This window comes from Leuresthes tenuis, unplaced genomic scaffold (assembly GCF_036924035.1).
Source record: "Leuresthes tenuis unplaced genomic scaffold, fLeuTen1.0.hap1 SCAF_17, whole genome shotgun sequence".
Lineage (NCBI taxonomy): Eukaryota > Metazoa > Chordata > Actinopteri > Atheriniformes > Atherinopsidae > Leuresthes > Leuresthes tenuis.
Window position 1 is genome coordinate 5502024 of NW_027325371.1, and position 16510 is coordinate 5518533.

Consider the following 16510-nt stretch of genomic DNA (forward strand, 5'->3'; position numbering starts at 1 on the left):
TATACCAAGGAAAACTATATTTTTCAGTTTTATCCTCATTGTAAAATTACATTTTTGTTTTTTAATGATGAGACACCTTCATAATTATTCCATTTGAACAAAAATCTAAGACCTACTCCAAAGTGGGTACCTTTATAAAGAGAGTAGAGATGTTGCTGAACTTATTCTAAGCCTGTCAGCACACATGTCTTGAACACTTCCAGCATGCACTCTATGTGATACAAGAAAATTAAAGTTTTATTGAATCTTTCTTCCTGCCATTACATGATCTAATTGGTCAGTTCTTGAGCAATAATACTCAAACTCTCGTTGTTGCTGTTGTCACTGTTTATCTTGTATCGGCAGAAAAACAAAGCTCTTTATTCTCAGAACAGAGTATTTTGATTTTCCCATCAAAGATTTCTTGTTTCATTACTGATAAAGAGTCATCTTGTTCGTGCTTGTTGTGGTGCAGTTTTTGGTCGCTGAAACTACAAATTATGCTGAACTTTAGTATGATTCTGTGTCTTTGTACCTCATTAGGAGCTTATTTGTCATTGTGTCCCTGAATATCTGACAGGAATTTAAAAATCTTGTATTGCTTTTGATAAAAATCCGCTCAACCGTGTGAGTGAACCTTTCAAACACGTTGAATTCTGTGACACCTCAGAATGCGTTTGCTCCTTTTTAGCTTTAATGACAGCAGCACTAGAGCTGCATGGACTCCACGGGGTTGTTAAGGACCTGATAACATTATCCCAGCATCACCTGACAATGTCACAAAGGTTTTCTGTGATGTCAGGAAAGTTGGGCTTTGTTCAGAGGAGTTGAGGTCAGGTGACTGTGGAGGAAAGTCCATGACAGTCAGCACTCCTCAGTCGTATTTGTGTGCAAGTAGTTACACAAATGTGTCAGGTGTGTTTGAGCTGGTTGCAGCATGAATCATGACTCATAAAGATGAAACCAGAGGGTGGAGCATGTTTTTGCAGTGCAGTCTGGATAGACTCGATACACTGTAGGTGTGTCCTTCAGGGTGAAAAAAAGCCTGCACACTTTAGCAGCAGCACCAGGTCTCATTGTGGGTCCTAAAGGATTCATCTTTTTTGCTGACTGGAGTCTTGTGCTCTTTTTTTGGCACAGGTCTGTGATTAAGTTGTTTTTCTATCTATCAAAGTACTTCAAAGTTCCACTAAGTGCTCCCATTAAAGCCTCATGCGTGATTTCATGCTAAGAAACACCCAGTTTGCTTAACATAACACCTTTATTCATTTTTATACCTTCACAATGCGACATAATAAAAACTATGTGTTGGAAAACTGAGGCAAACCAGGGAAAAATGACTGGAAGCTGATTTATTGGGCGAGGTCTCTGATGAGTCAATCAAATCCATATGAGTGCTATCTGAATATTGATTTTTTTTTTTTTTGGGGGGGGGGTGTTCTGAAAGGAGCCCAAATGATCTGTATCACTAATCTTCCTCAGCGTGGCTGTCGACAAATAGAATCTGAGATATTACCTCACATTCTTGTGTGTTTAGATATTTCTGAAGTTTAACACATTTTCAAGATACTGAAATTTCCTCTTGAGGGATGAACAAACAACCTTACAAACCATGTGTCAAAAAAATTAGGTACACCTTTCTAGTAAAAGGTAGGACCCGCTTTTGCCTTCAGAACTGCCTTAATTCTTCATGTCATACTTTCAACAAGGTGTTGGAAACATTCCTCAGAGACTTTGGTCCATATTGACATGACAGCATCACGCAGTTGCTGCAGATGTGATGGCTGCGAATCTCCCGTTCCACCACATCCCAAACGTGCTCTGTTGGATTGAGATCTGGTGACTGTGGAGGCCATTGGAGTACAGGGAGCTCATTGACATGTTCAAGAAACCAGTTTGAAATGATATGAGCTTTGTGACATGGTTCATTATCCTGCTGGAAGTAGCCATCAGAAGAAGGTGCACTGTGCTCATAAAGGGATGGATATATCTATATATAAAAGGGCAGTCAAAATGAATTAATTCCTTGTAAATATATATATATATATATGTATATATACATATACATATATATATATACACACAGCCCGAAAGGGTCTCAAAATGAAAGCAAATTAACCCAGTAACAGAAGTAGTGGAAATTTAATTCCAATTCTGCCACTAATTCGACTGCGACTGAAATCGAGACTCGTCAGACCAGGCAACATTTTCCCAATCTTCTATTGTTCAGTTTTGGTGAGCCTGTGTGAACTGTAGTCTCAGTTTCCTGTTAGCTGACAGGAGTGGCCCCCGGTGTGGTCTTCTGCTGCTGCAGCCCATCTTCTTCAAGGTTCCACGTGTTGTGTGTTCAGAGATGGTATTCTGCATCCCTTGGTTGGAACGAGTGCTTATTTGAGTTAGTGAGTTACAACCATGCCACATTCAAAGTCACTTAAATCCCCTTTCTTCCCCATTCTGATGCTCGGTTTGAACTTCAGCAAGTTGTCTTGACCACCTCTACATGCCTAAACGCATTGACTATTATTACACATGAATACGACATAAAAAGGATTTGCAGAGATGTCGCTATTTATACATATATAGTCTGTATAAAACAAAAAAACAAGGCCAACTACGTATGAAAAATATTTGCCCCGCAGAGAAAACAGTGAGGGACAGTGGGCCCCAGCTGAAGACACCGTGGCACAAGCCTGTTATCACTAATTGTAGAAGCTATCTGCTGAGTCCATGTGCCTGAACATAAAATATAAAGACACTCCCAGTCTTCATATATACTATTCTAAACAAACATCCTCATATATGTCACACTCCACACTTTATTTAGACAATTTCACAGAAAACTCAAAGCACAAGATGATGAATTATGACATTTTAAAATAGGTGCATATGCAGAGTTTAAAAGTAAATATTATGAAGCATCAGTTATGTAGATAAAGTATGATTTAGCCTTGCTTGAGTCACATATTCATCTAAATCTTTACATGTGGAGATAGTTGGTCCCACAACTGGTTAACTGGAAATCGCCTGCTGCAGGCAGGTGGCTGAGGTTTAGATATTCCTCTTTAAGGACGGTCAGATGTTAAAGTTCTTTACATATTCAGTTGTCTTATAGGAGGACTAACTAAGGCAACACAGATGAGCTCTATCAGCATTTCAACAAGCAGGCTGGTGTGAGTTATCACTGAGGGCCAGAACCAAAGACCCACCTCCTCATAGTGTGCACACAACACAACATACAGTATCATCCCTTACTGAGGAATAAACACAGTATGGGTCATTTTTAATTCACTTCAGATCGATATTGTACCAACTACATGTTACATCCAGCCTTACCATGATTATACACTGTATTTATCACTCCTATAGTTACATTTTTTCTGCACGGCTGTTGTTGACGCTCAATCTAAAAACAATCATAAACAACATGTATTTTCAGCACAATAATAGTCGACTTAAACTAAAAAATAGTTTTTGTTTGTTGCATGCTGCAAACCTTATGCAAATCAGCCTAATATCTGAACAATTAAAAATAAATTCACACAGTTCATACACTGAATTTGAATTGGTTTAGAAGGTACTTGTTGCAGTACTTGTTCAAGTAGCACATTTAATTTGTCATTTGACTATGGTTGACAGTATCTGTCAGAGAGGACGCTTGAGGCAAAAATACCTCAAAAAGTTCCTGGTTGAGTTTGGCGCCCCTTAGTGAAAATATTATTACAAGGCACCGCTTTGCTAAATGAGTCACAGAGCTTCAGAAAGATGAAGCTCTGCACAGCAAAGGTTGTAAAATCCCAGTTTTCACAAACTGCAGCCCCGATCTCTTCTCTTCTCTTCTGTGGTATTCACTTGAGAAGTTATTTACGGTTTAACCAGTGGTGAAAAGCTTTTTCAGACCTACTTAACGAACCACAAGTTTCACTTAAACTGACATGTTAATGTTTAAAATGCCCAGGGCAGGCCTCAATACACGGAAGTAGCTCTACACTACAGCTACTATAGTCATGTTTACTGTTCAGCCTACACAGAAAAAACTGATTTACAGTAACATAACTAGATGTTGCTAGCCTGCAATCTCAATGGACTCAAATAGGAAAACACCCAAAGGAGAAGCTCTTTGCTTCACAATAAGCACACCCACTTAGGAATTCTTCGAAAACAGGTGTGGGTGCTGAAAACAAGGAAAGGGACAAAAACAGAACTTGAACAATCATTGCCTTTATTCAAAATCTAGTTTTGACATTAGTGTAAATAATTCAAAATTCTTTTTGGAAAAAGAGCTGACATTTGATGTCTGTGAACCTGACAGACCAGTGAGTGATGGCCTTCCGATGCACAACGTTCGTGGCTCAAAGTGCTGACAAGTTGAATTACAGAATGCCTCCAACACAAAAAGGGGATGGCAGAACAACAGGTTTGAGCTCAATGCTTGCACATTTTAATGTTGGAAGCTTTTCAGATTTTATATGAACAAACAATGAAACTAGACCAAGATGAATGTTTCCTCGAACTGCCACAAATGACAACACTGCAGCATTATTCAGCAGCCCATAAACATGGTAAATAGAGTTATCAGATCAATTCTTTTTTAATCTCTATTCAGAGATTTTATGTAACATCTCTACACTCCAATGAAAATCGTGCACTGCAGAATAAACCAACAAACACTTGGAAAAAAAACAAAGATACAGACATGTAGGCAATCAGAGAATCTTAGGCAATGAGGCTACAGAAAATGAAAAGTGAGTTCCCTTCAATCCATCTGCCACAAATTCTCCCTGTCTCTGTTCCTATAAGACAGAAAGTCCAGGAATGGATTCATCATACCATAACCTTTTAAATTTTCAGCTACGGTAATCATTAACAGCCTGAACCACCCTATGGGAACAGAAAGAGGAGCCCGAGGGCAGAGCAGAGTTTGGTAACCTGGATCACAGAACGTAGCTAGTGGTTGCAATGCTTCATCTCAGCCTGTTTCAGCAGGACCTGAGAGAGAAACCAGAGGTGGCATGGCTGGTATACCTGCCCTCCTTGATGCTACTGATGTTAGAGCGCCACAGAGCCAGATTTACATGATGACACATGGCGGGCGGCTTTTGGTGATCTTCTGCACAGGTTTCCCATCGTAAGCATTCTGGACAGCTTTCATGATCTGTGGAAAGAAAAAAAACATAAACCATAATGTTGTGCAATAAATTACATACAACATGTGTGCATGTTACTTACGTCATCCTCGTATGGGAAGCCCCCTGTTTCAAGCTTGGAAAAGACCTGCTGCCCATTGATTTCTATCTCAAAGCTGCCTAAAAATATAAAATAACAACCAGGACAAAGTTAAGAAAAGAATTTCTACGATCTTTGCCTTCAGTCATCATTACTTACATAATATTCAGGATGCCAATCCAAAGCAATCAGAGCGTTTTCAGAACAGGGTTAAAACATTATGTCAAACAGCAAAATGTATCATCTACCTGATCTTCCCACGGAGCCTGACACGTCCGCATCGGGAAACTCACCCTTGACAGCGTGGGCGAGCTCCCGATAGCGGGGTTCGTATCCTCATGCGCCACTGCATGAAAAGAAAAACATCTGTTAAACAACTTGCGGAATATACAATACAGTGTCACTCAGGCTCAACAAAATTCAGCTGAGCTATGAGCTAATGATGCTAATGGTAGCTAATCAACAGTGTAACTGTCTTTAAAGTGAGAATTACCGGAGAAACACAGCCAAATGTTGATAAAAAAAGACCAAAAAATTAAATTACCAGTATTCGACTCTAATTGTCACCCCCATTTTTTTAGTTTGTTCCGAAACGTTCGTCTTCAGAACCCCAGTCTGTTTCCTCTGGTAACTACCAGCTTGTGTAACTATAAGACCTGGAAGGGGCGGAGCGTATATTACGTAACACGTTACGTATGCGTAACATAATACGGCACTTTTAAACCAGAGCTAAAGAGTGTGTATATAAAACAAGGCATTAAAGCTCACAACAAACCAGGAACAACCACCAAGCACTGCAACAGTCCAAAAATCAGGGCTCAGGGAATTATCTAGCATATATATGGATATTTTAATACTTTTTTAGTTTTATCTTATCTTATTTGTCTATTTTATTTTAATTTAATTTTATATAGTACTTTCTCCTTTGTTCCATAATTGTTGCACAGCAATTTCCCTCGGGATAAATAAAGCTTCTTGAATCGTGAATCTTGAAGCTGTCCTGTCTTAATCATAAGTTTAAATTTGTGAGTATGTTAGGACAAGTTAGTAGTAGTATCGGTATTGATCCAGTAGTTATTTTTTGTTGCATTTTCTTTGCTCTCATTTGATTCTGCTTGCTTGATTTTTATATCGTGATAAAAACAATTAATTGCTGTAATTTGCTGATGAGAGATAAGTATGAATGACAGTTTCCTCCTGCGTCCTTGTGTCAGGTTTCATCTGACAGTTGATAGTGACGTTTACAACAGAGCTATAGAGTATATATATATATATATATTATTTCTATAAAACATAGATTTAAACATATCCTTTAGAATGTGTATGTAATATATTTTCAAATAGGAAGATTAAATGTAAAAAATATGATTTTTGGACTGTTGCAGTGCTTGTTCCCGGTTTGTTGTGAGCTTTAATGCATTGTTCTTTGTCCCCAACGCTCGCCTACTTTGTAGGCAGACAGCATGGGCCACTGCCTCAGGGCTTCAGATCCAGGATCTCTCCAGATTTCAGGTTCTTGGTTGATTTAGGTAATTTATTTGCAAATTTGTGAGGTAATTTGCACAGGCCAGAAATTGTTGCAAGATGCAACTCTCCCTGAGGCTGCTATCATGGAGAATGCAGCATCCCTCCCATGTCAATCACTGCAGAGTGGAGCTGAGGAGACTCTGATCTAGGACAACGACTCCTATCTGCTTTACCCTTTACACCCCTGATTTCAAATTCAGCTTTTATTCAGGCCTCAAGATCTCACATTACATAGCAAATTTGATGCGTAGGGAAGCAGAATCAAGAGGTGGGAGGTTATGAGATTGTCATGCCAGTGAGGTGAGCTGCTCTGAAATTAAGCATGGAGTAGGATTCCTTTATATTCCTTTATACCAAGAGAGCAAACTGTTGTGCATAATGAACAATAACCATCACCACCTGCCTCCCATTTACAAGAAAGATAAGCACAGAATGTTTAGTGGCAAACTGCCATGTTAATCCTGTTTAACAGACTCAGGAAGTATTTTGTATCCCTCTTACAATGATTCAACTCCTCCTTGAATGAAGGACTGAAAATAACTCCATGCTCACTCGTTACATACTTTAGGTCTTTGATCATATGATGAAGGTGTCATGTGGCCTGCTATCTGTACCTTATGAAACTTTATGGCATTTTAGACAGCAGAATATTAGAGATGATGGGTCACAACAGTCAGAGTAATGTAATTAAATCATAGTGGAACAAAGCATCATTAGTTAGAAAAAGCCCGCTTTGTATGTCATAACCTTCAACCTTTGTTTGGTGGTTGGGGTTTTGGGCAGTTTAACTCCTATGTAAATTAGGAGCTTAATGTGAAAAGAATGACACAAATGCATTCATTGTGACATTTTCAGTTGATTGCTGTTTTATACATTATAAACTACCTGGTTAAGTTTGGGCAGTAAAACCTACTTGTATTAATACAAATATTGTCCTGCTCCATCAGTGTCAGATGCAAACCAGGCGTCCGATTGATATAAATGACTTTGCAAATTGAGCTGGACAGCACAAAAAAAAAAGAAAATACAGATTTGGTCTTTGTCAGCACGAATACGTATATTTCTTAAAGTGAAAATATCATGAATGAAATGAAAAGGCTGCTACCTTCATCACAGCTTTTTCATGTCACGTTTGGGTTTTGTTTTGTTATGTTTTCAGGTTCTTGGTTTATTTTCTTGTCATGTTTTTTTTCCCTGTCACTTAGTTTCACTCAAGTCACCTGTTTCTGTTCTGCAGCTGCACCTCATCACCAATCACCTCCCCACAGTTTTTAGTTTCCAGGTTTTCTCACAGTCATTGCGAAATCCTCGCCTTCATGTTCACGCCACGTTTGTTCAGTCTTGTCAGGTCTTTGCACCCCAGTTTTGTCTTGTTAAATTAATTCATAGTCTTGTTTATTTACCCATGGTCCCGTTTTGTCTAGTCTAGTTTAGTTATTTTTTCACAGTTAAGTTTTGATATCCGGCTCAGCCGCGTCCTTGGTTCTTGCCTTCTGCCTTTTTTGTTTGCAAATAAATCTGAGGTTTTTTTTTAAGTCCACATCTGGGTCCTCCCTTCTCGCACCACGTACCGTTACATTTGTGTTGCTGTCATCAAATCCAAGATGGACTAATATTTTTTTTATTTTTCCAATCACTGCATTTTGTTTTTACTTACATTTTACACTGTGTCCCACATTTTTTGGGACTATGGCTGTATATGTAATGCCATGATTTCCTGCTTCTAATAGTAATGTTCAAGAGAAGGCAGATGACTCTATGGTTGCCAAAACTCACACCAAAGCAATCCAATGGGTTAACAAGCATTTCAGGCCAAAGAAAAAATAAATGTATTTCATTTAGACTTTTTTCTTCAGGTACCCATACTTCTTAGCATTTTCCAGCTGAATTCACTGTTTTAAGGTAACTTATCATAAGCTCTTCTTGTCATGAACCTGATATCTCCTGTCCTGTGTGTCTGTTTCTGTACTTAGTAAACTATACAGTCTTTCCAGTCTGGTGTCAACCTGCAACTGAGAGGTGTGGCTCTTCCTGTCCGCTGTATTGGCCTGATTACTCATTACAGATGACCTTCAGACTCATAAAGCTATAAAACAGAAATATTTCACGTTGCTCATTCAGCAGGGAACTTCACTTGCTTTTTATAAAGAAGACGGAAACAGGCGAGGCGAGAATAAACAATGCTTGGGTTTAAATCTACTGCTTACAGGTGGTACAGAATTTGAGATGGGAACCAGAGAGCTGTCAGCATGTAAGTTATGATTTATGATGCTTTTTACTAACCGCATTGTCTGTATTCTATATCCTTATTTAACTCTCTCTTTTGTAAAAGTACAATTGGTGTATTATTGCCTAGTTATAATTCATCGAGAAGTATTTTTAGAATTCTTTGTACTTTTATTAGGGGGTGGGTGGTGCACATCGCAGTTAAGGATTGTACTTCTTGGAGGCAGAAACTCTGGAAAGTACTCTGTGGGGAACTTAATCCTGGGCAAAGAAGAGTTTGTCACCAAAGAGAGGACCTCCTGTTCTCGGAGGCTGGGCGTGGTGGCCGGGCGATGGCTCACAGTGGTGGACACTCCCGGCTGGTGGTGCGACTTCAGCGCACAGGACACATCAAAGCTGGTCAAGAGGGAGATCATAACCAGCGTCTCTCTGTGCTTGCCAGGCCCTCATGTCTTTTTGATTACAGTCAAGGCGAGCTCAGCCTTCTCAGAGAGGCGTCGTAGGGCTGTGGAAGAGCACGTAGCCCTGCTGGGTGACAGGGTGTGGAGCCACTGCATGGTTATCTTCACCTTTGCCAACAGGTTTGAATACACACAAGCTGAAGAGTGTGTGGAAAGAGGTGGAGAGGCCCTCCGCTGGCTCTCTGAGAAGTGCGGTCAGAGGGTCCACAGTATTGTCTTGAACGAGGACACCAAAGTGACAGAGCTGCTGGTGAAGATACAAAATCTTGTTGCAGAACATGGAAACAGAGTTTTTGAGATACAGGAAAACGTTCTGAAGGCAACCGCAGAAGAGAAAAGAGGAGTGGAAGAGAGGGCTCAGCTGAGGTTTCTAAGAATGAAACAATACAGATCTCTCATGCGAGGTGAGTGAATGGCTCAGAAGGCCATCAAAGAGAAAATCTTCACAAGTCGGTCTTATTAAAGGTACTTCACAAAGAACTGATATCAGTCAAGCACATCTTTGAGACCTTTTAGATTTAGTTATGTCAAGTTAAGTCATTATCAATGTTGCTAATAACATTCTGAAGGTGTTGCTGTGGCAACATAAAGTATTCATCCCTGTGCATGAGACTTTTCCTGCAGGACTACCGGGTATTTGTTAAGGATAAAGCTAGCAATACCCGCTTCTTATTATCATCAGGAAATCTCATGCACTGATCCAAAACACCTTCTTACTTTCCTGCCCTGTCTCTGACACACAGCCTTAAAGTCTACGCCCTCATTTCGACTGATTGATATGGATAAACTTTCCTTTACTGCACATAGTGTCCCGTCACCCCAAACAAGATTCTTAACTGATCATAGCAGCATTACATATAACTGCTATGGAGACATGTGACAGAAACTTTCCCATGCAAGTATTTGTAAAGGTCCAATAATACTTGATTGCAGACATTCCGACAGATTGCTGAGTGGCCATGTCTTGTTGTTTTTATTACATGGGTGTCATCCATGTGTGCACAAGGATCCAGCAGGAGAAAAGCTGTGTGACGTAAATGTGATGATTTGTCGGTGGTGTTCAGTCATGGTGTAAATGAACTGAAATGTAAATTAAGGGAATTTTTTCCTTGTAGATGCTAATGCAGTAAACAGCACATGCAACAAATTTGGTATTCTGAGTATACTCTAAGCACTAAGAACAGAAACTTACCCACGGTTGTTTCTTTCTATGTTTACAGGTTATGATAATTGATCATCTCAATTCGCTGTGAATACTTGTATGGAGAATTGCGGTGTATAGAAAAAAACAATATCATGTGGGCAACAAATCAAGTCTACAATCAAAGATCACAGCTAACAGAAAAGGCAGACATGCATTCAGAACCTCGTACTCGTCCTTTCTGATGATGACTGTGAACAGCTAGTTTACAACATGTGGACCTTCGATTGGCCAAAGTTAAAAAGAAGAAGTTAATATTCAACAAAACAATCCTCAATGTAGTGCCATATCCAAACTCAAAAAAGTGCAAAAAAGGAGAGTGCATCTCAATTGCCAAGTTAACAAGGACATTTCACTTGTTTATTTGCTCACATCTCAGTGGAAATGCTAATGTGTTTTGGCAGAGAGACACAAAGGAAAAAATCCAGCAAACACTTCCAGCTTCTTGTCATGAAGTACATTTGGTGTCAGTTTTAAGTTTGCATAGCCTAAGCATTTCCCTCCCAGCCAATTACGTTTAACGCCTGCTATCTCCAGCTGACATCATGATCCTCTTAGTTCCTCAAAACGCAATGAGCAGGGTGAACCATTATTTAGTTAAAAAATTCCCTGTACAGATTTCTTTTAAGTGCATTGTTTACTCAGGGGTCATTTGGTTTCCCAAACATATGCTAAATCACAGGGATATAATAACATATAAATGATCACCAGCACACTGGATAGATTAGTTAATGACACCAATTAACTTTTTTACATGGTACTTTATTGACTCTGTATTTTACGATAGAATTTTATGGAGGTATATAGTTTATTGGTGCCAAATACGTATGGAGTCAGTCTTCAGTGACGAGCACTAGGTGCACTTTAGGGCACTTTAGGGCACCTCATCATTGGCTTAGATTCTGACCCTGAATGACTTTGTCCACCTTTTACATACAGTGTATTATTATCCCCTTCATGAGATAATCCCACAATCAAAACAAAGCTTTCTTTTAGGTTCTTCCCTCTCTATATGCCACAGTTGTTTTAGTTCACTGCCAACCTTAAGTATCACCCGCGCTGTAATGCTTTTATTTCATGTAAAACACTTTGTTTTGTACATGAAATGTGCTTTACAAATGAATTTGAATTTACCTTTTAAACCCCCTTCAAACATGATACTTGAATAAAAATAATCAGGAATGATCCATGATGGAAAAATGAAATAGATCAAGTCAAATTTATCAGCTTGTTCTGTTCTATGCAATGGAAATGTTGCTGCTGCTGTGTTTGTGAAGACACAATCCTTAAAACTGGTTACACATGCATGTTGCGTTTGGCAGACATTTTCAAATTAGAAACGATCAGTTAATATCTTTTGGACACACAAAGCTGGCTAGTTTTGCAGGATGGAAAACTTAACTTCCTGCTGCTCCAGCTTTTCATATTAAATGGACAAAGTATGACTGGCATTGATCTTATCATGCAGCTATGGTGAAAATAGCAATTATGCAAATAACACAACATTCCTGTTACCTCAACCTTTGCATGCTTATTAGCAACGAAAGTCAGCAAATTAAACACTAGCCTTGAAATCTATTGAACAGCGATCTGAATTAACTCTTTAAGAGAAAAAACAACAACAATTCTCCATCTGTTCTTTACCTTTCCTTTTGTTTTTTCAGAGAACTTAAGGCCTGTTATTAATATCCGCATTGTGCTGCTTGGAGCAAAGGGCTCAGGGAAGAGTTCAGCTTGTAACACAATCCTGGCCAGAGAGAGCAGCCAGGGACTCAGGAGAACAGTCCAGTGTCAGGTTGGAGAAGGAGCAGTGTTTGGGAGACAGGTGACAGTGGTGGACACACCTGGCTGGTGGATGAACTATTTTTGTGATGAGAGTCCCCTCTTCGATCGAAGGGAGATGGTGCTCAGTTTATCTCTCAGTCCTCCGGGACCTCATGTCTTTCTGCTGGTGATCCGTGTGGACCGAGCATTCACTGAAACCTACAGGAGAGCAGCGCAGGAGCACCTCGAGCTCATCAGTGAACACATCTGGAGTCGGGTCATCTTATTGTTTAGTGTTGGGGACTGGCTGGGAGGGACGATGACTGAGCAGTACATTGAGAGTGAGGGAGAGCCTCTGCGGTGGCTTGTTGAGAAATGCGGCAACAGGTATCATGTTCTGAACAATAAAACTAAAGGAGATGGATTTCAAATCAGAGAACTGATTGGGAAGATCGAGGAAATGATGACAGGCTGTAATGGTGGCTGGCATTATGAGATTGAGAGAAAAGTGTCGGAGGAGTTGGAAAGGAGGATGAAAGAAGAAGCAGAGAGAGCTAGAGAGAGGCAGATGAAGAAGGAGAAACAAAGGCAGATGGCCAGGACTCAGCTAGGTGAGTTGGATACATCAAGTAAACAATGTCAGCATGATACTGATTCTATGATTCATGCCATTAAACAATTAAACATTAAACTAGCCGATGAAATGTTCTGTTTAGATTCTCTAATAATTGTCTAAAACATCTCTCTGACAGAGAAGCTCAACCCTCTACCACAGATGAGAATTATACTTGTTGGTGGAAGGAAAGTGGGCAAAAGCTCCAGTGGAAACACTATCCTCAGCAGAAAGAGCTATGACACAGACACCCAAAATACTTCCTGCGCCGAAAAACAAGCCACAATCGCTGGCAAGATGGTGGCAGTGGTGGACACACCAGGCTGCTTCCCTGTGACCTCTGACCTCCTCATGACAACCTCTGCTTTTCTCGTTGTTGTCAATATAAGCTCCTCATTCAAAGATGTCAACAGGGAAGCCATGGAGAAGCAGCTGGAGGCTGGAGGAGGCCAGCTGTGGAGCAGAGCAATGGTGTTGTTCAGCTATGGTGACTGGCTGGGAGACACAAGCATCGAGCAGCGCATCGAGAGTGAAGGAGAGCCGCTGCAGAGGCTCGTTGAGCAGTGTGGCAACAGATATCATGTTTTAGACAACAAGAACTGGGGAGATGGAGCTCAGGTTAGGGAGCTAGTTGAGCTGGTGGAAGAGATGCTGGTTGGAGAAAGGATGTCTGATCTCCACAAAGGTGATCCCATATGGAAAAGTGTTTGTTCAGCACAAGAGCAGCATCCAGATGCAACACTGTATCAAAAGGATTTAAAGGAGCAAATGAGCAGCAGGCATCAGCTCCACCGTGACTGTGAGTAAAACCCAATGCACTAACTTTTTTCTTTGGTCACAATTCTGCTTTCCCTCTCTGGACTAAATGCTGTTCTGAGGACAGCGTGTCTTTTAGAGCTGAGGATTTGCATCCTGCACAAGCCAAGAAATTTAGGACAGAAACAAGAAAAATGATTAGTTCTCTAGTTTTAAACTGATTATTAGCCGTCTTGTTCATAAGCTATATAGCTTTCAGTGTTGGTCAGCTTACTTAAAAAAAGTAATTAGTTACAGTTACAAATTACTTCTCCCAAAAAGTAATTGAGTTAGTAACTCAGTTACTTCACTGCAAGAGTAATTAGTTACTCAGCAAAGTAACTGTGACGTTATTTTTCATGTTCGATACGCTGTTATGTTCTATAACATCTTTAACGTCTTTAACGTTTATACTAACTGATTGAAGAACAAAAACACTAAATACAGTATTTTAGAACATTCGGCACTCACTGGACTGCAGCCTGCCATATTATATGCATAGAAATAAAAATATATAAAAAATAAATATTGAAAATAAAATTTGAGTGCAAAATTAAGAAACTTGGGTAAAAAGAAACAGGAAAATCTGGCCAGCATAGCGTGCATGTTACATAAAGATTCTCGCCTTAAAAATGGGTGAGAAGTAGTGCCGGTACTTCCAGTTGGAGAACGCTACTTTTGAATTTCCCTGGCTCGTTGCCTTTGTCGCTGTCTTGTTGTGTTTGGCAGTCAGAGCGTGCAGTGACACAGCTGAGCAGGGCATGATCCACCCCCCCAGCCAGTCATCAAATCAAATCACATGTTATTTATATGGCACCTTTCATACTTTAAAAGCAACACAAAGTGCCTCACAGAGGCTATAAAACAACGATGACAGAACATATCAACCCTCTCACCCCCATAAATACCCAGAGACATACAGACATACAGACACACACACAAACACACAAGCTCAGACCCACTGCACCTATTTGAGAGAGACATGGCCGGGCACCGAGACCTAAGGCAAGAAAAAAGCCACCCTTGGCATAATCATCGCATTTGCTATGGTGTCATCATCCCCACCCCTGCTCTCTCCAGGCAGCTGATGTGTGGCCAAAACCTGACACCTTGCTTCGTTCAACCAAATTGTAGTAACGCGCCACTTCACATTCTCAGTAACCAATTAAAACATTTCTTTGTGAACTACAAATTTTTATATCCATGTTTGTCAAAATGTTCACATGTTGTGTTCCGATTTAAGCAGAAATCATAAATTTAAATGAACATAGAGAGTAAATCTAAAAATAAGTCAGTTCTATCATAGGTAGAAAATCTAATAAAATCTCATCTCTGTAAACGAGAGATAAGCAGATTAACATTAGGATCGCTGTTAAAAATCAAGCTTAACTCCTGTGAAATCCCACCATTGTTTTTTTCTTTTGCAGTACCTAAATCTGCAACTTCCATGCCAAATCTGTCACTGGCCTGCTTAGAGGGCTCAGATTCTGCGCAGGTAGTGGCACTACCAGCAGGAAGAGCCAGACGGCGGACTGCATTCACCTTTATGGACAGAGACATCTTCGTGTCCTACTTAAACTCAGTCCTTTCTGGTAAACAAGGACTGAAGTGGCAAACAGAGGATCTGCCAATCCGGTTTCCTGCTCCTCAAACCCACCGGCAACTCGGCACAAACAACCACATGCTCTCACCCAGGCATCAAACAATGCTTCTGGTTTCATGTCAGACGCAACACATGGTGCCCTCAGAGGATGTCATCAGTGTTCAGTCCCTCTGCCACCCTGCATTGAGAGAGCGGACTATCCAGAGGCTCTCAGAGTCTGGAGGCTTGCAGGCTCTGATAGACCAGTGGGGCAATAGGAGCCTGGAGGAGCTTGAATCTTTCATTGACTATTATTTTGAGATGGTGTGGGAACAAACCATGGGGTCATTTCAACCCTCTGAACCTGACCATACCACCACAGAGCAGGACGCTGTCTTCAGGAGAGCTGGAGAGGAAGAGGTGCTCCTATCAATTGATAAGAAACTGTCAAAGTTGGAGATTCTGGAAGAGATCAGGAGCAACTTGGCAGAGCTGAGGCAGAACCTGGAGGGCAGCTGGAGAGCCATACAAGAACTCAGAGACAAAAGCAAAAACGATACATGCTAATTCATGGAGTCAGAAATAAAAAATAAAGGCACAATAAATCATAATTTTATCCACTCAAATTCTATTCATGTGAATATTTAAAAGATGAATGAAAAAAAAAGAAAAGTGACAACTGCTTTATTATTTGTATCCACAAGAGGGAGCTGTTGTATAAGAGTAGGTTATGTAACTCTGTGACTTCTGTGTTTGTTTCCTTTGAAAATATTAGAAATTTGAAAAGGATACATTGAAACCTAATTAAGAGTAAATGATGGAAACCAATTTTAGAGAATAAAATACCAAAGCTTCAGTCACGTACATGGCCCAAAACATTGTTTTTATATAGCTATAAAACAGAGATCTACAACCTGTACCACAGAACAAAAGCTTCCTCTGTTGGTTTAACTTACACAAATGATGATGTAGAGAAACAAAAACACATGCACATTTATGAAGAATACTTGTCTTTGCTAGATTTGCATCGTACCAAATCAAGTCAGCCTGGTGCTATTCATCCTACTGTCTTTAAAGACCTAAACATTGAACAAACAAAGCAAAACAAATCAAAGTTTCGAGTTGAATTATTTAGAAAT

At 40.1% G+C, this 16510-nt stretch overlaps 2 protein-coding genes across 2 annotated transcripts; one reads left to right on the forward strand and one right to left on the reverse strand.

Moving 5' to 3' along the window:
- Window positions 1–4181: 4181 nt before the first annotated feature.
- LOC140273632 (migration and invasion enhancer 1-like) lies at window positions 4182–5857 on the reverse strand. Its single transcript, XM_072369253.1, has 4 exons — window positions 5747–5857; window positions 5451–5548; window positions 5206–5282; window positions 4182–5131 (listed from the first exon to the last, which is right to left on the reverse strand). The coding sequence occupies exons 1-4, from the start codon at window positions 5773–5775 to the stop codon at window positions 5048–5050; spliced, it is 288 nt and encodes a 95-aa protein (XP_072225354.1). The 5' UTR covers window positions 5776–5857; the 3' UTR covers window positions 4182–5047.
- A 3098-nt stretch (window positions 5858–8955) lies between these two features.
- LOC140273096 (GTPase IMAP family member 8) lies at window positions 8956–16002 on the forward strand. The gene is made up of 5 exons (XM_072368619.1): window positions 8956–8980; window positions 9134–9820; window positions 12282–12992; window positions 13134–13793; window positions 15217–16002. Exons 1-5 carry the CDS (start codon window positions 8956–8958, stop codon window positions 15936–15938), a joined length of 2805 nt encoding a protein of 934 aa, XP_072224720.1. The 3' UTR covers window positions 15939–16002.
- The last annotated feature ends 508 nt before the right edge of the window (window positions 16003–16510 follow it).